The sequence below is a fragment of the Corvus moneduloides genome, chromosome 14 (genome assembly GCF_009650955.1).
Source record: "Corvus moneduloides isolate bCorMon1 chromosome 14, bCorMon1.pri, whole genome shotgun sequence".
NCBI lineage: Eukaryota > Metazoa > Chordata > Aves > Passeriformes > Corvidae > Corvus > Corvus moneduloides.
In genome coordinates, this window is record NC_045489.1 from 18,787,596 (window position 1) to 18,809,387 (window position 21,792).

General features: G+C 55.6%; 1 protein-coding gene across 2 annotated transcripts; it reads right to left on the minus strand.

Moving 5' to 3' along the window:
* Positions 1-6,453: 6,453 nt before the first annotated feature.
* On the minus strand, positions 6,454-9,842 carry LOC116451153 (G-protein coupled receptor 12-like). 2 transcript variants are annotated; one of them, XM_032124304.1, is made up of 2 exons: positions 8,909-9,842; positions 6,454-8,006 (listed from the first exon to the last, which is right to left on the minus strand). In XM_032124304.1, exon 2 carries the CDS (start codon positions 8,002-8,004, stop codon positions 6,961-6,963), a length of 1,044 nt encoding a protein of 347 aa, XP_031980195.1. In that variant the 5' UTR covers positions 8,005-8,006; positions 8,909-9,842; the 3' UTR covers positions 6,454-6,960. The 2 variants fall into 2 exon arrangements, with proteins under 2 accessions (XP_031980195.1, XP_031980196.1); XM_032124305.1 differs by lacking the exon at positions 8,909-9,842 and adding an exon at positions 8,356-8,543.
* Between the last annotated feature and the right edge of the window lie 11,950 nt (positions 9,843-21,792).

The following is a 21,792-nucleotide window of genomic DNA, read 5'->3' on the forward strand; positions in this document are numbered from 1 at the left end:
CTGGAGCCAGGGCTTGGGCTGCTCTTTGTGGAGCTTGGCTCCAGCTCTTTGTGCAGGGGTGGCACAGAGGGGACGGGGACACCTCAGCATCAGCGGGGCTGCCCCGATGCTCCTGCGAAAGGCTCGTTCTTTAATCACAGCAGAAGAATTACCATATCTCCTTAGATTTGCCACCTGGTGGAAGGAGCTGATGGGAGACAGGCACCTTCCCAAGGGAGGGTCACCCACTCCAGGCCGCGATTGATTCCCGTTATTATAAAGCCGAGATTAACGAAGGAGATGTTCACTGTCTGGTGGGGTCTTTAACCATGTGCACTTAGTCAGTAGGTGAGTAGATGTTGCTGCCCGTCTCTATCTCCCCTACCCAGTTGCTACGTGTGAACAAGTGTATTTCTCCCCAGTGTTGTGGGTTCTGCCTGTGGTGACACGAGGATGGAAAGGTAGGGACGACGTCGGTCGCAGCTCGAGCTTCCCTCTGTACAGGGTAGAGAGGAAACCTGGAGCGATCCGAGGCACCGCTTGTAACTACATTTGTTCAAGAAATGTCATCTTAACCCCAAACTGTTGACACTTTATGCATGTGCTAATTAAATTAAAAAAAAAAAAAAAGGAAAAAAATTAATAAAGATTTTAAGAGGTTACAATAGATTCGGGTTTGGCTTCTTGTCTGCTTGTCCTTTGCTGCGAGTTAATCAGCCCTGTGATGCTCCCTCCTCTCTTGGAGGCTGGGGCACAGAAGGAGCAGCAGAAAGCTGTGATCTCTCTAAAACCCTTCGTTTGGAGAATGAAACCCTCAAAGATCAATTAATTCCCAAGCGTATTTAATCCCTGACTGCCTGGGTGATCAGAGGGCAGGGGCTGGTTTGCTGATGGGAAAGCTTTGTCTGTGCTTGGAGGCTCCGAGCAGCAGGAGCTGTTCCTTCCCAACCCCTCCATATCTCCAGCAGTTCTTGTCCTCATCCAGCTCCTCCTGATCCCAGGGGAAACCCAGACCCCGGGTGAGGGAAAGCAGAGACCTGTTCTGGACTCTGAAATAAAAACACAGACACACAGAGCGTGGCACGTACCTGGGACAGGAGCCCAGATCTTCAAAGGTTTTAATTTTACAACCCCCCCCCCCCCAATTTTTGGATATCCTCTTGACAAATCACTCCAACAGTTTTATTTACAGTAATAAAAATAAATTACTCTTACAGATGAATGTATAATATTATACACAATAGAGATACAGTGCAATAACAGCATTGATTTGTTTTCACTCGGTCATAAAGTGCATCGAAGGGGCTTGATTTAACCATAATTGAAAGATAACTTACATTTTCCTTTGAGATCAACTTTCCCAGTCAAGTTAAAAGGCTCATGACAACACCAACAGCAAAACAAGGCGCTGTCCTGATTGCTGTGGAATGGCCTCGTTCCTGGGGGATCGGGTAGGATGGGAGGCAGGGAATGGGGATGGTTGATTCCCATCCTGTCCGTCTGTGCTGCTGACAGCGACTCCAGAAACCTGGCCAGCGTGAGCTGGGGTTCAGAGCCCCAGGAGGGTGAGCACAGAGCAGGCTCTGGCTCTGGGGAAGTTTCCTGCTGGGCTTTGCCACCAGAAACTCATCCCTGCCTCCAGGCTGGAGGATTCCCTTTGCAGGGAGGATGCTCTTTATCCCCGGAGGCTGATGTGCTCTGACCTGCTCCCAGGGGACATCAGACACCAGCCCAGTCCTTGTCCCTGTGGTGCAGAGGAAAGGCAAGGCAGAGCCCAGGGCTGCAGCCAGCACTGCCCCTCATCCTCAGGCAGACGCTGGCCAGCTGGAAAAAAAGCTTTTCCTGGGACGAGCCAGCTGCTTTCCAGCTCCCAGAGCCCGCAATAAGGCCATAAACCTGTGCTTGTGGTTTCAGTAGCCAGGGACACGAGGTGCTGTCAGACATCCAGCGCCCTGCCCGCTGCAGCATCCTCACGTTGGGAAGGGATAACCTTGGAACAGACACAGCTGCACCTGGCATCAAACGGAGTCTGTGAAGGCAACTGTTACCCTTGGAGCTGGAGACGATTTATGCACATCCCTCAGAGTCAGGGACTAAAGAGCTCTGCACCTGTCTGACTCAGGGCTGCTCTGCTGCAAACCCCATTTGCTCTCTGTAATGCTCTGTATTGCAGAGTTTTCCAGTGGGAATGGGAAAGGTCCATTCCCAGGGTAGCAGGGACAGCGGGAAGGGTGGGCTGGGGGGGATTTTGGAGTGGGCAGCTGCACCGACAACAGAAGAGGTACAAATGGTCCAGGTGAAGCTGCCTCACCTCACCACAGGGAAGGTTGAGCATGAACGAGAGGATTTACAAGGAAATACCATGTGCAGTCAACAATTACTCCTGACAATTAGAAGTGATTAATTCATCGTTAACAACGACTCGAGGCTCGATGCTGGTCAGGACACACCAATACAAGTGAGCAACAATGGCTTTTGAAAGGTCTCCCCACGCCAAATTTGATGCTTCTACAAGAAAGAGGTACTTCATCACCTAATGAGAACAGTAATGGTTTCTTGGAGATTCATTCGAGCTTCAATTAAAACTCTCTGATATGAACAGACTGGGGCTGCCACATCAGCACTGAGACCCTTGAGATCTTTACTGCTGGTTACTGACACGAAGTTGGCTAAAGAGAGACATTTTCACTGCTCCAAGTCCCAAACTGACCAAAATGGAAAAGGGAAAAAGAAAACAAACCCCAAAATGAAACTAAGCAGCTTTGTTGGTAGAGTCTGTACATTTTAATAGGGGGAATTTTGTGGGGTTTTTAAAAATTTCTCGTGCTAGGACAGGGACAAGGGCCTGTTGCAAATGCACAAGCTCCCCCCCAACCCTGGCACCTCTCCACGAACCTCAGGGCAGCTGTGCTTACAGCCCACCCCACAGTGGCCCTGGCCTTGTCACAGTGTATTCCAGGAAGGTTTTCTCCTTCTTTCTCTTCCTCATCCCCTCAACCAGCCAAGCACCAACACCAAAAGCTTTTCACATCTACATTCTGGCCACCAGCTCGTGGTGGAAAAGCCAGAGACACCCAGAAACCTGTGAATAAATCCGCACATAAGCAGTGGGTTCATTTCCCTGTCTGCCCTGATCCCTGCCATAGGCTCGGGGCTGGTTGGATACCACCTGTAATCACTCAGGACCAGTTTTCTACCCATTTCTGCTGCTGTGGATCCAGACCAGCTCCTGGAGAGTCCAGAAGTGACAAGAATCTAAGCTCTGACCCTTCATCCTTTATCAAAATCTATTTGCAAAGCCTGGAGTATGAAGATACAGTGGCAAGATCCTGGCCAGGGTGAGGACGGGGAGTTCCTCCCAAGCAAACACCCACCAGCCCTCTCCACCTCCCACCTGGAGTGGCCGTGGGGACTCCATGGAAATCAAAGGACACCTGCAAATTTCCAACGAGCCAAAGACCCTGTGCTTTGCAGGACTGCCACTGCCCCCTTGTATCAGCTGGAAAGCACAATCAGGAAATCAGAGGCTTTTAGAGATCTTGGTTTAATACAGAATCCCACCTGGAGGAGGCCTCCCAGTACATCCAACACCAGAAAACAGGGAGCACTGGGATGTACTCCAGTTCTCTGTGTCCTTCTGGTGGTGCCCAGGAGGTGGACAGGGGCTGCTGGGCTCTTTTCACCAAGTTTTGGATCCTCAGTGAATCCACAGCGGATTCACTGTACTGAAAACCAGCTGGAAACCCCATTTTGTTTACCAGGGATTCCCTCACCATTGGTACCTCATCCACATGTGATGCCATTACATTCCTGGGAGCTGCTCCCTGTTTATGGCACTGGAACCTCATCCAAAGGCCCTGCATTCCACACCAAACATGTCCCAAAGCCAGCCCCAAACACCAGGACATTCCCACCCCCTACACAGCAGCACTGCCTTGCTGATTCAAGGTTTTAAATTAACTCTCCTGATGTTCAGCATAAAGTGGCTCCCAAGTCCATCATCCTCACTGATGTCCAACATTGCCACTCCAAACTTCTCCAGTACAAGGTTTTCTCTATGCGAAACGAAACCAGAGCAAAACCAACCCCAAACCAAAGCACCGAAGCAAAGGTGCACTAAAGTGGTCAGAGGTTTCCAGCAATGCATGGCAGGTGAACCTAAAACTCTTTATCTTCTTCCTCGCTTCTCATTTCCCCCCCTGCCTTTCCACTGGTAAAATAGGAGAGGGAAAACAGCAAAGGATAAAACCACCTGGAAATGGCACTGTTTCTATTTAGAGGAATGACTGCAAAAATGCCAATTTATCAAAATGGTTTTTTTAGAGGAGATTTCTTGAGACTCTTCTTGAAACCTAACAAGTGTTTTTAACGACTTCCACGGGCAGTTTAACATCTCAAAGAGAGAGGTGCTAGACCGCCACATGAAAAGAAACGCGATCATTATTTTACAGTAACTCTGAGCACGGAATAGCTCAGGGGCCAGAATTCAGAGTTTGTCTTTGCCAAAGTGGCTGAAAATGTGTTTGGGTGAGCACCCTGTGAGGACACCCCCACCTGCTGTTAACCTCAGCCTGGCAGGGGCTGTGACCTCAGCTTTAGCTCCTCGCATCCCAAATCTTTCTCCTCTTGCTGTGGAGGGCCACAGGGAGATATTTTCTTCCATTGATCCTTATCTGACTTTGGCAAAGCTTATCAATGTATCCCTCAAAGCGAGACGTGTTTTAAGTAAGCAGCTAAACTCTAAAAAGAACATTGTTAAAATCAAGCTCTTCAGCAACAGGGAATTTAGTGGAAAGCCAAGAAAATACAACTTTTTTCGTGTCCAGGTTTCTCTAGAGCTGATTGGTTAAACTACCTTTCATCTAAAGATACAAAATGAGCTGTCCAGAGAAACAAATCCTGTCTTCTAGCTAGGGTGGTTGTATAAAATCATTTCAAATGCTCACAATGTTTCAAAAAGGGTTTAAGCTATTGAGTTTTCACACTGAGGAACTGCAGGGACCCGGCTGCGCTTAAGAAACCAGAAGAAAGTGTAGAGAATGAGTAAAGTGTTTGTATAAATATTAGTCTTCTTTGTATATATATTTACTTTTAAACTTACATTGATTCAACATTGTGCCTACTGCCCGTTCTCCAAGGTATTCATCAGAGAAAGGAAATGAAAAAAAAAAACCAAACCCAAACCCAAGCCCACAAAACATAAAAACTCAGAGACTGGCCACCTTTCACAGGTAGACAACAAGTCCAAGCCCCAGGCACACTTGGGAGATTCAGAGCTTTCTCATGTGCACTTAGCTCCGAGGAGCGAGAGATTCATTGCACAGATCCAGAGACAAAATCCACGTGGGTCTGTCTGTATCCAGCCTTAAAGTGACTTTGTACCCTCTGCAGCCTCACAAAGCGAGAACATTCCTTCTGCTGTCCCAGGCTGCTCCCAGCCCCAATGTCCAGCCTGGCCTTGGGCACTGCCAGGGATCCAGGGGCAGCCCCAGCTGCTCTGGGCACCCTGTGCCAGGGCCTGCCCACCCTCCCAGGGAACAATTCCTTCCCAAGATCCCATCCAGCCCTGCCCTCTGGCACTGGGAAGCCATTCCTTGTCCTGTCACTAGATACCCTCGTTCAAAGTCCCTTTCCCACATCACAACAATTTCTCTACAGCAAAGCAGAATGTTTGGGTGCCAGACTCAGCTGCTGGAGGGTCTCCCAAGCCTCCCACGCCAGGACCCCGGGCAACACTCCCTCTGTGCCCTGAGCCACCCTGGCTGTCCCATTCCCAGCCCTGCCATCTCTCTGGGGGCTGCTTGGATTCTTGCTTGCTTTTTCAGGGAATGCACGATTCCACCTCCCGGCCAAAAGAAAGCACAGGATAAAGGACACTTCATCATGGTCTCACTAACACCACAAAGCACATCACACAGTACAGGAGAGTCGGGGCCTGGCGCTTCTCTAACGAAGCAAGGTAAGCTGGCAGCATCAGCAGCGACACGTGTGGTGATTCCCTCTCGGGGACTCCAGCAAGCCCGGACCCCTCTTTGGACGAAAATCCCACCCCATGTAAACAATCCGTGTGGAAGGGGAGAAAGCAGCACCCCATTGTCCCAGCTGGACAAGGAGAGCCCTTCCTTGGCCTCCCAGACTTCGGGGTGCAGGGCACCCCAGCTGCCCTCGCCACCCCCGCACCGCAAGCCCTGCCCCAGTCACATTTTCGGGGAGGGGGGAAGGAGGGAATGGATTCCCTGGGTACCCCCATCCCTGCGACAGCCCAAACAAGCCACACCTAAAGCGTCTTTTCACCCCGCAGGTTCTCAAAGTGCTTCGCAAACCACAGAGACACAGAGAGCGCCCGTGTCCCTCCTCCCCGGCCCCCCCGGCCGGAGCTCTCCTCCCCCGCGGTGCGGAACGCGGCCCCCCCATTATTGCATAGCATCGCAGGCCCTGATTTCAGGGGGATGGGCACAACCACCCCACGCGTGGGGACCAGCCCCGCCGGGGGGGGGGGGGGACACGACGCCTCCCTCCCCACCCCCTCCGTTCCTGTGGCCTTCCCATGGGATGTGCCCCAGAGGCGTGGGACCACCCGGATGGGGCCCACGGCTCCCCTGGCTCCTTACCCCGAGAGCAGACAAACGCCATCCTACGAGGATCCTTTATCTTTTCTTTTTCTTTTTTTCTTTCTTTTTTTTTTTTTTTTGGTGTTTTGTGTTTTTAAATAAAAAATAAAATGTGTAAGAAAATAACATTTCTAAAGGAAACCATTATCATTCTAATCTCTCTCTTTCTTTCCCCCTTCTTTTTCCCTTTCCCTGTTTTTTTTTTTTCTTTTTTTTTTTTTTTTTTCTCCTCTTTTTGGCCATCTTGCCATGGAACGAGATGTGCTGACCGGGGCGGGGGGGCTCCTCCCGGTAGGAAACAATAACGACAGAGGGGAAAAAGAGAAGGAGGAGGAGAGCCAGCGAGCACCTCCGGCTCCGTGCTCAGTCCTCACACGTCGCTGGATGTCCTTGGTCTGGAGGAGAACGTGGAAGGGATGCACCCGCAGCAGGCCAGCCAGAGCGACTTCTGGATGTCTGGGTTTCTGAAGGCGTAAATGATGGGGTTGATGAGCGAGTTGCAGGTGGCGGGCAGCGCCAGCGAGTAGGTGTAGACCGCGGGGTAGCTGGAATCGGCCACCAGGGAGTAGATGGCGAAGGGGATCCAGCACAGCGCGAAGGTGCCGAGGATGAGCGACAGCGTGGAGAGCCCTTTGCGGGTGGAGGTGGCCTGCGCCGTGGCGATGAACTGGTGCTGCACGGCGATCTGCTGGGCGTGCCGGAAGGCGATCTTGCAGATCTGCAGGTAGAGCTGCATCATGAGGGCGAAGAGGAGCAGGAAGGTGACGGCCAGCACGGCCGCGTTGTCCTTGGTGACGGGCCGCAGGATGCTGCAGGCGCTCTGGTCCCGCAGGCAGTTCCAGCCCAGGAGGGGCAGCAGCCCCACGCCCAGGCACAGCAGCCACATCAGCAGCACCATGGCGCAGGTGAAGCCCAGCGTGCGCTCGCTGTGGTAGGTGAGCGCGTTGTACAGCGACAGGTAGCGGTCCACGGTGATGGCCAGGAGGCTGCAGACGGAGGCGGAGAAGGCGGCCAGCAGCAGCCCCGCCGCCGCCAGCTCCGCCGCCTCGCTGGGCGGCCGCAGCAGGTAGCGCACGGCGAAGTTGGCCACCAGCCCCAGCCCGGCCAGCAGGTCGGCCAGCGCCAGGCTGCCGATCAGCAGGAACATGGGCGCCCGCAGGCTCGGCGTGTAGAACAGCACGGCCAGCACCAGCGCGTTCTCCCCCGCCACCGCCGTGCCCGTGGCGCACAGCGCGATGTCCCAGGGGCTCACGGACCCCGCGGCCGCGGTCCCGCCGCCCGGCGCCGCCGTGCCCGGTCCGGCCGCCGCCGAGGGCCAGGCGGGGGGCTCCGAGGCGTTGCCGAGCCCCGGGAGCCGCTGCTGCTGCGGCTGCGGCGGCCACGGCTCCCCCATGGCGGCGGGGCCGTGCAGCATCGCTGGGGAGAGAAGGAGAAGGGGGCGGTGAGGGGCGGCGCGGCGGGGACGGACCCCGAGCCCCCGGAGAGCCCCCGAGCCCCGCGCCGAGCCCCGCACCTCGACCCGCGCCCAGCGCCGGACCGAGCTCGGGGAGACCCTCACCGAGCCTGCACCGCCTTCCGGAGCCCCCCGCCCCGCCCCGAGCCCCACACGGCGTTCCGGAGCCCCCCGCCCGGGGACACCGCGCCCCGCACCCGGCCGCCCCCGCCCGCCGCATCCCCGCCCGCTCCCCCCCCCAGCCCCACTGCAGCTTCCTTGGGATCGAGCCCCCCCACCCCCGGTTCGCTGTCCCCGCCGCCGCACACGCACCCCTGGCCGCTATCTCCCGCTCCTCCCGAGGGGAGCACAACTCATCACCCCGCTGCCCGCAGCCGCCTCCATGCGCTCGGCTCCATGCAGGGTCCGCAGCCACTGCGCACCGGGTGAAGAACCGGCCGCCCCCTCCTCCCCTCCCCGGGGCACGGCCACCTTTGCTACCTATTTATAGCGCAACCCCTCAGCACCCCCCCCCCCCCCCTCCCGCAGCCTTTTCTTTTTTGCGTGCAGTGAGTAAAAATAAACACTGTTAATAGGCCAGCGCCTGTATGCGGAGCCGCTGATGGAAGGAGAAAGCAGCGGCAAGGAACAGCCTACGTTAAGTTTCTCCTTCCTCCCTGCCTTTCCCTCCTTTGGAAAAGGCTGGTGCAAGATGCTCCCAGCCGGCGGCAACATCCTGCCCTGCTCGGCGGAGCAAATCCCCCCGCCCGGGGTGGGCAGCCGAGGTGTGAAGGTCGGGGGCTGTGCCCGCAGCCCGCTGCCATCCCCCGCCGCCACCATTGCCCCTTCCCGCATGCAGCCGCCACGCCGGGGGTTGTTGTTTTACCTGGTTTTAATGCTCGAGGATCAGCTTGCTCCCCCCACCCCGTTTTTATTTTTTTCCTTCCCGGTCCTTCCAGTCCTTGGTGCGAAGCCTCATTCCTCGGCGAGCATCGCTAATAGCGTTGGCAGAGAGCTGGCATCGACTTGCACTTAATATTCCTGCCCCATTGGATCTGCTGATAAATCTCAACTCTGACGTCAAAGTCTTCACTTATATTCATGATCCAAGTCTGTGAATCAGAGCCGCTGTGATCAGAATAACAACAAGGCTGGCTCCCTGCTCCACATCCCCATCCACACCCGCAGGCACGCGGGGGGTGCGCGCACCCGCCCCGCCGATCGTTCATTCATGAGCTCTGCCGCCACCCCGACGCACCTCCCCAAGGTCGGGCCCGCTGCACCTGCGTCCTGCGGATGCAGCTTGGGCACCAGCCAGGCCCCGGCGCCTCGCAGGGTTTATTTTTACCGCTTGTGCCGAGGGACGCGGGGATGCGAAGGGAGGGCGGTGATCCGGCGTGGCTCCGCGCTCCTCAAGGACAATGCCCAGGACAGCGGCACCGGTCCCCCTGCGCCTCCAGGACACGGCAGCTGGGGCTGGGGCATCCCTCCACAGGGAAACGCCGCACCCCAGACCCTTCGCCCCACACGGGCTTCCCTCCAGCCAGCGAAAAGCTGGGGTGAGGAGGATCAACACCTTGGGAGCTTTGCGTGGGCTGCCCACCAAGGACGCTGGGTGTGCGGGTCTGTCCCCTCACAGCAGCACCCACCCGTCCCCAGAGCTTCCTTCCCGACTGTTTGGGAAAGGAACAGCCTGGAAAGGAACGAATCCCAAAGACACGATTATTTTTCCAGCCATAGATGGCTCCGTGATTCATCTTGGGAGCAGGATCATCAAGGCAGGGATGCTCAGCTCCTGGATCCACAGGATTTCAGCTACACCTTCTCCCCTTTTCCCTACTGGTTTTGTAACACTCCAGCTTCCCTCTTTCATTCCCCTTTCTCTTCCAGGCTGGAGCTTTGCGGTGCCGCCAGCTCAGCGCTGGGAAGGATTTCCAGCTCCTGATGTGCAGAGATACTTAGGCGAATACCAGCGATTTTGGCTGAACCCAACCGCCCCAGTTTGGAGCATCTGGGCTCCTGATCAGGCCAAGCCCCATCCCAGGGGACTCGAATCGTCATCTACCTGGGGCCGCCGGGCGCGTGACCGAGCGCCGTGAGCCGGGAGACAGCAGCGGCATCAGAAGGGGCGGAGGAAAGCCGGGCGAGGAGCTGAATGAATTCGCTCCCGCTCCCGGTAATTACGCACCGCCGGGGGAAAGGGGAGGCGGGCGACGAGCTCTGCCTGGCAGGAGCGGGGTGCGGGAGCGGCGCTGCAAGCAGCGGTGGCGGCAGAGGGGATGCGCCGGCCGTGCGCGGAGATCTGCGGGGTCAGAGCCCACCCAGGACGGGCCGCGAGCGGCTGCAGGGCTGAGCAGGGATGTCCCTGCTGACTCCAGCCGGTGGCTGCAGCCCCCGGGCACCAGGTCCAGCCGGCAGCAAGGCTGAGCGAGGATGGGCACACGCAGCACACACCAGTGGCCCCAGTCTGGCCCTGGTCACCTGTAGCTGCCCCTTGCACGGACACACACGCTCCAGAGGGTCCCAGCTGATCCCAAACCCCACGGGCTCGCTGGAGCTGCCTTGGACGTCCTGCTCCATCCAGCACCCCACTCCTCCTGCACTCTCCCTGCAGAGACCCTCTCCAACACCTGGCACTCCCACAGCAGTCCCTTCCTTCCCACCTTCAGTTCCTCCCCTCCACATCCCAGCACAAGTTTGCCACAATCCCAGGATGCTTTTCCTACCTCCTACAGCAGATACCAGTCCCTGGCAGATGTTACCCCTCTTGGCTCCAGAAGTGCCCCTTTTCCATACACACATCCCAGTGGATTTCAGCCAGTGATGGGGTCCTCCTGCCCAGGGAAAAGCAGCCACATGTCTCCAGTGAGTTTTTTGGGGTTGCACCTGTGCAAAGGGGTGCAGCGGATCGGCAAAGCACCGGCTGGGGTACCCCAAGAATGCTGAGATTTTCTGGTGACAAAAATGACATTGTCTGGCCCCTTTTAAACCAGGGCTCGCTGTCCCCAGAGCTGCCCTGTTGCACATGAGAGGATGAGCCACTGCCCACCCTGTTTTCAATGCTTGAGGATCTACTTCTTGAAGTTGTGTTTAATATTCTGAGCTCCCTGAGTAGCTGCAGGAGCATTCTGACAATATTCATGTATCAGATATGCTTTATCTATATTTAAATTACAGACTTAAGAGTGAGGAGCAAAGACCCAAGCTAAACAAAGCCACAAGCCGGACGCTGTAATTACAGAGCAAGAGGCCACCAGCCTCACTTGGCAACGCTGTTCAGCATGGAAAAGTCTCCCACCTTCATTCCTCATCGTCCTCCTCGGATTTTGACCCTTGGGAGAAAGCTTGGTGCTGAACAAGACAGGTTTTCCTGTGGCACTGCCCTGTGAGGATGCTGCGTGCTCCCAGCCCGCAGCAGGGCTTGACCTGAGGCACATCCTGCCTTAGAATCTGTGCTTTTTTGGATAAAACAAGTGGGTGGCAAGTTAAATCCTGGGTGGCAATCATTACTGACGTGGCTGTCGCAGGCCCGGCCCACTGGGAAGCAAAGCTGGAACAAGGGCTGCTGTTTAAGGGCACACTGGTGGTACAGAGGAAGAACCGCAATTCCAATTCTCCGTCATTTTTACCTCCAGAAGTGCTAAAATCGGCTTTACATCTTTTCCTTGGGGAAACGTCATCACCTCCTGGCATCCCATAAGCTTTTCCCACCCTCCTGTGGGAGCATCCTGTGGCTGAGCTGACAAATCCATGAGCTCACTGCCTTGTGACCCCCGAGTCAGGCTCAAAGCCGCGCTGCTGGAACGTTCCCCCACGTATTTACCCCGGCATCTTTTCCGCAGTGAGCGCATCCAGCCTTATTCCAGCACCTCCGTTGTTCCCTGTTACTCCAACGGTGCTTGAGGAGCTCCAAGAAGGAAAAGCGCAGCTATAATTAGCAGTGCTGACTAATCAGGGTGGCAAACAAGCGCTCGGAGCCTGCCAGCCTCCCCAAAACGGGGCCGTCGGGGGCCGCGCGCCGCTGGGGAGCGCGTGAAGCCCTACATTCAAAGGCTTTGCATAATTCTCCGTGGAAATGAGGCCATTTTCTCTCTGCTGCCACTGGAAAGGTGGGAATTCTCCCAGCACTGCTCCGGCTGCAGCATCCCAGCCTGGTGGGAAGAGAGCTGTGGTGGGTTGGGGTGGTTGAGGTGCTGATGCCAAAGCCAGGCACCGGGGGAGTTGGAGGGTGGCAGGCAGGAGTGTGGCTGATAAAAACCATCAGTCTCTGGGGAGAAACAGCTGATTTGCCTGAAAAGCCTCTCTCCAGGGGTCTGGAATGGGCCCCTTCCAGGTCCTGGCTTGCAGGGGTGACCTTTGCCACCCCCTGCAGCAGCACTGCTGCAACCCTGATTTTACCTCTGGGAGAACCACGGGTGGATCTTCGGCTCTTCCAGCACCAGGGAACACCTTCCTGCCCCCAGATGAGCTCCCTCTGCGTCATCCAGCCTGGGGACAGTGGGGACACCGTGTCTCACTGCCCTGCTGCTGTTACACCTCCAGGGAACGTGCCCCGTTTCGGGGGACAATGCCCGGCTGTGCCAGGAGGGAAGGAGCAGCCCTGTGCCATTCCAAGGCTCGCTCCGACTTCTCCTCCTGATTCCCACCAAACAAACACTCAGGCGAAACCAGGGGGAGGATTTTTCCTCCTTCCATCACTGATATCATCCCCACAGGAATGGTTTCACTCCAAGTCCTCTCCTGAGCCAGAGGGACACGTTTTGGAGCACCTTTGCTGGCACATGCCGCGGCACCATATGTCACTGAGCAGGGCTTCTGGGAAGAGGGTTTTTTCCCAAAATAAAGGACTTTTGCACCGTGTTTTGCTCCTTCTCCCAGGACATATGTGCTGCTCTGGCTGAGTGCCTCATCAGGAGGGACTGTGTTTCCCTGAACTGTCATTCCTCCAGCCACAGGGAACACTGACAGGATGCAGGATATGAGGCAAAATATTCAGGCATATGAGTGTGATAATCAATAATTAATGATAACCCAATTTACCTGATGTGGCACAGAGGTAAGGACGGTTTTCTGTGGGTTTGGATGGGGAAAAATAGGAAAGATACTTTTAAAAAAAAATAGAAAATCCGGAGGTTTTTTGGCTGAGTGCTGGGCAGCCGTCCCTCCCTGCTGTGTCCCTGCCACCTGCTGCCACCAATGTGAGTTTTCCAAAACCAGGCTTGGAGCAAGCTGCTCGGGAGCACCAAACTGGAACCACAGCAAAGATGCAGCTCTGAGCACCAGGATGGTCCCGGGTCTGCGTGGAAAAGCCCTCGGCTGCCCCGAGCCGAGGATAAACCAGCACCAACGGGAATCCACAGGCGCTGCGTACTGGCAGGGATGGCTCTGCTGCTCCATTTCAATCCCAAAACCCCCTGGTGATCCCTCCTAGGGGATTGGCACAGGGGGAACATGAGGCAGCCCACCCACCCCGCGGGGAAAAGCCCCCTGTGGCAGCTCTGAAAGCACCTCCAGCCTTCCCGGCTCCTTTCCCGCTGGGCAGGAAGGATGCTGGGTTCCAGAAATCCCGGGGAACAAGTCCTCAGCTTTGAAGTGGAGCACAAGGCAGCTCGACACCCCCTCGCTCGAGCACAGCCGGTCCTCTCTATTTATTGATTTTAACTTAGGCTTGTGACATTTAAACAGGATCCTGTGTGGAGTCACGGTGCCGGGGTCCCCTCCTGAGCACAGGCACATTCCCGGGAATTACGCTGGGGAACCACAGTGCCTGGATCCAGAGCCCGGCTCTCCAAGGCGGGGTGGGTTAGGACATCAACAGAAAAGCTCACAGCTGCTGGTTGGGAGTGAAATAATTTGTATCAAGCCAAGTGCTTGGCTTGGAAAAAAATCTGTTTGAATTAAAGAGAGCCATGAGTGGGGCTTGGCAGCAACGTGGTCACATCCCAACCTTCAGCCTGGGCTCCACCCACCTGGATTTTGGGGGTGTGGAAGGGTTTTTCCCTCTCTTGGGCATTGCAATTTCTCCTTCAGTTCTCGGCGACTCATCCAGGATAAAAGAGACGTTTCCAGGTGTGTGAACACCCAGCCGGAGTGGAGAGCTGCTGAACATCCTGGGAATCTGCCTTCTCTATCCTCCAGGCTGGGGTTTAAAGCAGGGAAGTCCTCAGGAATTCCCTCTGCCCCGGGGATTTCACCTCAGAGCTGTGCTGGGCCTCTCCCCTGGGCAATGCTGGAGGTGGCCTGGCTGAGAAACATCCTCCCCCCGAGACCCCCAGGGATGAATTCATGGCAGAAAGGGCACTTGGCAGAGGGAGTGGGGAAAGCAGCGACAAGGGAAAACCCTCCAAACACTTTAAAACTGCCGAATTTGAAGGATTTGGGGGAGATGAAGGCAGCAGGATGCATGGGGAGGATGAGACCCAGGACTGCACCTTCCCAATCAGATTTGAGCTATTGCCCTGGGGGTTTTCTGAATTTTTTTTTCCCCTCCTGAAAGGTCAGCACTCCTGTCAGAGCTCGAAGTCACAGGCAGCGTCCCTGATATGAGTGTAATGGTGTTTGATGAGTCGCTTGTTAAACAGGAAGAGGCTGCTGGTTGCTATAGGGATGGCAGCAGAGGGGAGAGGATCCCTCCCTTACCCTGATCAAAGGGAAAAGGCAACAATTCCAGGCTAAACCCCCCTTGGCTGTAACTCTTTCACAGTTCGGTGTCCCGGCTGCAGGGATGGCCAGGCAGGACCCTGAGCATGGGACATCCTGGAGTGTGGGGACATCACAGGGCTGGGAAAAGACCAGGGAGGGGTCTGGATGAGCGCTGTGCTCGATGATGGCCTTGGGCACCACGGGGAACTGGGAGCTCCAGGGGCTTTGGGGTGGCAGAGCTCCCCATCCCTCCTCCAGGCTTTTCCCTGTATCCCAGGGCATCACAGCACTCCCGGGAGTGCCTCATCCCTCTGCAATGGAGCAGCTGCCCTGCTTGGAAAGGTGAGATGTGGGCCGGACTGGGGGAGCTGTGGCTGTTGTCACCTTTGGAAATGAGGCCACCGGGTCACCGAGGACACTCGCCAATGTCACCGTGACCCATCTCCTCCCGGCACGGTGACCGCCAGCCTTTATCCCCCTGGATTTTGCCACCCCCATCCCGCAGTCAGGCACCTCCCAGGGGTGCTCTGTCACTCCCTGCACCCCTCGTTTCCCCTTCCCCTCTCCCGTGCCTGCCTGAGCGATTTATTCCCCAATTCAGACCCAGAGGAGTCTGAATCCCCACTTGGATGTGGAGGGGGAATTCTGCCATCTCCATCCCTGCAGACCCTCGGTAGCCCCCAGCCCCTGCGTGGTGCTCGGCAGAGACGCTGCTTTCCCCGGGACACCCCCAGTTCTTCATTAGGGACTCGCTAATTACCTCGCCATTGTTCATTGGCCCCGTTCCACCGCGGCGCTCCCGCTCTGTGTACCCGGGCGAAGTTCAGCTCCCTGCTCCCGACAGGGATGCAGTTTGCCCACTCACACTTTTTCCTGTGGATCAGGAGAATTTGGTGCCTCTTCGTGATGGGGAGGAGAGAGGGAAGAAACCTCCAGCCTTCAGCTGTGCTCTGCAGAGCGGTTTGCATTTATTTGTTCCCTCCCGCACGAGCGGGGTTTGAGGAGCTCCTCAGTGAGCTGCGGGTTTCAGAGAGGAGCATCTTCTCCCCTTCACAAACCCACTGGGAAAAATAAAAGGTGGGAAAAATAAGAAGATGCCACTGGGAGAGACCCAAACCTCTGCGGGGGCATCACAGCAGAGCACGGGTTTGGGTGCCCTGATGCCACAGTGCCAGCCCTGGGGAAGGCTCTGTGCCATCATCTCCATCCTCTCCAAGCCACCATGGCCCCACCAAACCCAACGTGGCAAACCGCACAAGCATTTTGGGAGTTCTTCACGCTGGCAACACCACGCCCGTGGAGGGGGAATTACTGGAATTACCTCTGCTCCATGAATCCCCTCCGTGTGTCCCAGGAAAACCTGTAACACAGCAAGTCCCGGAGCAACTCCCGCTGCCCTCCTGCACCCCAAGGTGCTCAACCCCAACCTTGGGGAAGGGGGGGATGCTCCATAGCCACACAACGCAATTATTACAGCCCCGTGCTTAATTAAATCCGACCCAAAATCACCCGCCCTGGGATAATCTGAGGCCGGGTGGCTCTTCCAGCAAGGCAAAAAATCCCGTTTTCCCCACCAGGTGTTTCTTGAGGCACACAAGAGGCAGGAGAGGTTCTTTAAATAGCGCAGCACAAGAGGCAGCTCCCGGGGTGGGAGCTGCTGGAGCCGCCGTGCTGAAGGTCGGCTCCGCACACGGATTCACGCCGGGACACCGCGGGCGAGCGAGCACACGGCTATTTTTAGCTGCTTGGCTTTTTAAGAAAACAAAACCCCATCCAGGAAAAACATCCCTGGGATATTGGGAAAAATAAACCGAGCCCAAATCCCGGTCCTTGGGAGTGCCCTGTGCTCTCTGTGGAGCATCCCTGCGTCCTCTGGCACTTGCAGGAGCTGTGCTGGGCGTGGGGACCGGACCCCCAGCCCGGGCTTGCTGCAAATTTAGGGAAATGTCAGGGATTTCACCCCAAGGCACAGGGTGTTGGCATTTCCTGACTCTGTTAAACGGGAAATAGGGAGATCAGAGCATCCTCTCAGCGCCCAGCCAGTGCTGTGGCATTAATTAGTGCCTCAGCTCAATTAGTGGGTGAGGAAAGGGAGGGAAGCGAAGGCAGCGGGGTTGGTTTGCAGAGCACCCAGGGCAAGTGGGGTCACAGCTGTCCCCGAGCCCAGGGCACGGCCAGAACCCCCCCAGCAGCCTGGCTCAGCCCTCGGGGGCTGTTTTGGGTTTGGAGCATCCCCCATGGGCTGGATTCCATCCCTGTGCCCGTGGGGCAGCCCAGCAGAGGCACCCCAAGGTGTCCCTGCGTGCTCCTTCCTCCCTGTCGCTGCACTCGGACCAGGCAAAGCCAGGGGTGTATTTTCCCCCCTAAATACGGTATTTTCACCCTCAAAACCTTTCAAGGTGTCATAACCCCAGCACCCACAGCAGCACAGTCCAGAGCCAAGGCCTCACCTTCCCTGTGCCCTGCAGTGGGGTGGGTGCTGGTGCCTGGCTCTGCTGCCCAGCCAGGAGGGAGAAATGACCCCAAATCAGGCTGTTTTGGCTACCACGGGTGCCCTGGCAAGGGACAAAACCCTGGTGGGGAGCAGGGCTGTGTCTGAGCAGGGCAACCAGCTCAGCAGGATAAATAAAAGAGAGTTAATGCACCACAAGAGCCTCTGGAAAACTCCTCAGCCAGCCCGACCCTCCACCCTCTGCTCCTGGCTCTGCACGGCTTCTGAGAGAGCCCCAAGTCGTGCTGAAGTGAGGGAAATGGGAAAAAGAAGAAGTCCAGCTTCTCCCAGCACCTGAGGGAGAGGAGATGCTCCTGGAGCAGTGCTGGGCACAGCGGAGCTGACGGAGCCAAATCAGGGAGAGTTGGCTGCCAAGGGGGAGAGCAGCAAATCCATCAAAGATGCTCAAGGGGAAGAGAGACCTCCCTAAACTGCTGCCAGCAGGCCTGGAGGAAAATCAGGGTGGAAATGGATGTGGTGAAACCCAAGGCAAGACGACTCGCCATCCATGGAAGTGGTTGGATGGGGCTTGGAGCCACCTGGGACAGGAAAAGGTGTCCCTGCTCCTGGAACGAGATGATTTTTAAGGTCCCTCCCACTCCAAACCATCCCATGATGATTCTCTGACGATAATCAGCGGTGGAGAGATGGAGGAGGGGTCTGTGGGTCCGCAGAGCGGCCGCTCCGTGGTTTTGGGGCATCCCAGCCGCTCCCAGGAACGCTCGGAGCAGAGCCGGCTTCCTCCCAGCCCTGGGTTTTTTTCCTTCCCACCAGCCCTGGGTGGTTTTTTTTCCCAGTGCTGAGATAAAATTAGCGCCAGTTCTCCAGAAGCTGTCACTCAGCATCCCGCAGCGTTTGCTTTTCTTGGGAATGTGACTAACAGGCGAACGATTAAACGCGCCCGGGGAAGGTGCAGGGGACAGGGAATATTTTCTTTCCTCCCTGCGAAGGGGAAAAAAAAAAAAAAAAAAAAAAAGCAACTCCAGGAGCCACTTTGCAGCCTCAGGGAGCAGAAGATGCCTCGGCAGCGCCCGAGGAGGGATGAGGGAGACACCTCCCAGCCAGCCACGGCTCCTCCCAGCACGGGATACTGGGAGCCACGGCCAGGAGATGGGATCGCCAAGATCCCGGAGCCACCGCTGGGATGCGACCGCACAAAAATCACCCCGGCCCTTGTTTTTCCTTTCCCATTTTCGCACCGCTCTCCGCTGCACAGAGGATGCTCCTGCTGCCGCTCCGTCCCAGCACAGCCCGTTTATCCCGGGGTTTGGCACCTCTGTGCCGCCGCCGCTCCAAGGGCGGGCTCATCGCCCCCTGCTCCAATTCCAGCCCCGCGGCTCTGACCCGCAGCCGCAGCCCGGGATCGCATCCCGCTCCTTCCCTGCGTTATTTCGGAGCGGTTTGAGCTTTTGTTGGAGATATTTTTAGAAGATAACGCGGCTGCCAGCTCTCCCGGGAATCCTCCTGTCCCCGAGTCATTGCTCGCGGAGCACTCGGCTCAGACTGGCGCGGAGAAATTGGTTTTCCCAAATCCAGCAACCTCATCCCGCTGGGGGAGGAATGGGAGACTAACAAAACCAAAGCTGGGCTTTTCTGCTGGGTCTGAGGTTCAAGAAACTGAGAGGCCCCAACCATTTAAACCTGGGTTTGGGTTCAGTTTTATACCATCCATGAGAAACCAGGGAAAAAAAGGGGTAAAATCTCCATTCATGTTTTTACTTTACTACTCTCCAGGGGTGACTTAATGAAAGTAATTCCATTTTGCTCTGTCTGGTGGCTTCAGACATCCCTTGATGCCCCTTCCTGATCCTCACCAACCCACATCTGTCCCCACATTCCAGGGGACACCCCGAGCACCTGGCAGGAGGCTCTGGAAGGAGATGAGCACCCTCAGCACCCTGGAGGTGTCGGGGCTGTCCCTCCATCCCCATCAGCAGCAGGTCCCAGCTCTGCTTTGGCTCTTTTGTGCTGAAATGATGGCAGAGAATTCTGAAGGAATAAACTGGATTTTTTCCAGACTCGTGGCCTTTCGCTTGGAGAAATATTGTGACTCAAAATCTGAAAATGAACAGTTTAACGTTCAAAAAAAAAATAAAAGAAAAACACACACACAAAAAAGAGGACTCGGGAAGGATGGCCAAGAATAACCCTTTTTCCTCATCACCCCCACGTGCTGCCTCGTGCAATTCCCTGGGAATTTGCTGAGGAGGAGCTGAGGGTGTGAGCAAAGGGACCTGGAGCAGTCCCTGATGGAGCAATCTTTTGGCACTGGGGTGTTTCACCTCAGCTTGTCCCAGTGATGGGGAAGGGTTGGACCTACACGGGTTTCACCATCCAGGGACTCTCTGGGATGCAGAGATGGAGCTTCCCCCCTGCCACAGATTCCCCACAACCTGCAAGGACACTGCTGTGCAGCTGATGCTTCCCAAGTATCCAGGGCACTTCAAATCATCAGAAAGGACCAACAGACCCAGACTGTGTGGGACGCAAAGGACTCCAGACAAGGAGGTCCCACAAGGTCTGAAATCTGTGTTGTCATCAGTGTGAGATTCCCTGCTGGCTGTGACTGGTGTCTATCCCACAAAGATCTCCAAGACACCAACCCTGTGGTCCCAAGTGCCTCTGGACACAGCTGGTCCTGCACAGCAGCACTGACAGATGGGATGCCCCTTCCTTTGGGGCATCCCATCCCATCCCATCCCATCCCATCCCATCCTCCACAGCACTTCCCTGCTTTCCACCTGGCAATGATTTGCTGGAGTAGCTGTGGCTGCTTCTCAGAGAAGGAAACAAAAGCACTTAATAGAGAGTTAATTAGGGCACTTAATCACTACCAAACTCGCTCAGCTCCTGCTGAACTCCACCTGCTACTTCATGGACACACAAACTTCAGCTGCATTTGGCTTCATCCTCAGCCTGCCCACGGGCTGGTGGCAGCAGCAGCCCCAGGCTCAGTCCAGCTCTTGGCTTGTCGCTTCTAATTCCAGGCCTTAAATCCAAGGAAATGTCTCTTTTCCACCTCAGCATCCCTCACACAACACGTTCTGCTAAAGCAGCTCACTCCAGAGAAAAAACACCTTGAGAACAAAATGAACTCTGGTAGATCTGGGATGTTCCCGACTCCAAACAGTTCTCCACCCCTATCTTTGCCCTTCTGCCCTTCCTTCACACTGCCTGGGACTTGGAAACCACCAGGGAAGACCCAGCTGGGACTATTTGAATATTTTTAATTGATTTTACACAAGCTGAATTGTTGCAGCAACTGCAGTGCTTTGTATTTGTGTTTGTTATTTGTATTTAGGAGCTTTTAAAACAACTGACAGCCACTAAATGCGCTCATTATTAGCAACTCAAATATTTAACAGGCTGCTGCTGCTGTGCAATTAATTCATCCTTCCCTTCCCAGCTTGCTCTCTCCTGCTGGGTGCAGAAACATCTCCCACACTCCAGCAGATCCCTACAAGCACCATCAGGGAGGGAAGGGATTGGAAGGGACCTTAAGGATCATCCCATCCCACCCCTGCCATGGCAGGGACACCTCCCACTGTCCCAGGCTGCTCCAAGCCCCAATGTCCAGCCTGGCCTTGGGCACTGCCAGGGATCCAGGGGCAGCCCCAGCTGCTCTGGGCACCCTGTGCCAGGGCCTGCCCACCCTCACAGGGAACAATTCCCTCCCAATATCCCATCTAAACTGCCCCTGTGTCACTTTGAGGCCATTAATTCTGACGCAAATGATGTCTAAAGGATCAAACCATTTCCTCTGCAGTTCTGCCTGCAGAACACAAGGACAGCATGACCCTGGCACCTCCCCACTGCCACTGCTTCGTTTCTAACCTTCCCTGCCCTGAGCTCTCACTCCCAGACATCTCATCCCACCCGGATTCTGCTCTGGGGACCACACAAATTCCGTAGCCAGGCCTGGGTTTGCAGGAGCAGGAGGGAAGCAGGGCAGAAGCAGCCCCGAGGTTCATCAGTGCAGCGAAAGCAAACGCCAGCAGGACTTTACATGTTGGGAATTAATCACGTTTCAGGGATTGTTTCCTTTTGCTAAATGCCACAATGGGAAGGTCTGACTTGTCTCAGGGGCCTTTGTCAGTCTATTTTCTTTCTTGTACCAATCAAACGGGATTTGTTTTAAATATCTCCTAAACCGAGCTGGCACTGGAACTTTAAAAGCCCCTGCTGGTAACCAGAACACGCTGAGTACCCCCAGCAGGTCAGAAAGCACCTCTGTGCTGCAGACCTGAGGGCACAGCCTCTCCACAAACACCGCAGGATCCCTGGAATTTGAGGCAAAATATTATTTCGTAGAGAAATAACAACCATGGGATGGTCTCCACCCTCACTCCAGTGCAGGTTCTGGAGAAGAGCTGCAGTGACAAACCCAGCTCCCAAATCCCAGCAGCAGTCCTGCCCTGCTGGCACTCGCAGCACTTTGCTTTCAGCCCTTCTGACTTTGGCTGTTTTCTCCCAGTGAAGTTCTTTCTGGGGAACGCTCTTCCTGCAAGCCCAACTCACGTTCAGTGGAGTTAAAATTAGCTCCAGTGAGTAAAATTCATTTATTGCTAAGGTGTGACCCAGCAGGACAAGGACCAGACAGCATTTGGGATTTACAACGTCGTTGTACAGAGGAGCTG

Excerpts from the sequence above, each read along its gene's own strand:
- LOC116451153 (XM_032124304.1), bottom strand. The coding sequence starts at position 8,004 with ATGCTGCACGGCCCCGCCGCCATGGGGGAGCCGTGGCCGCCGCAGCCG.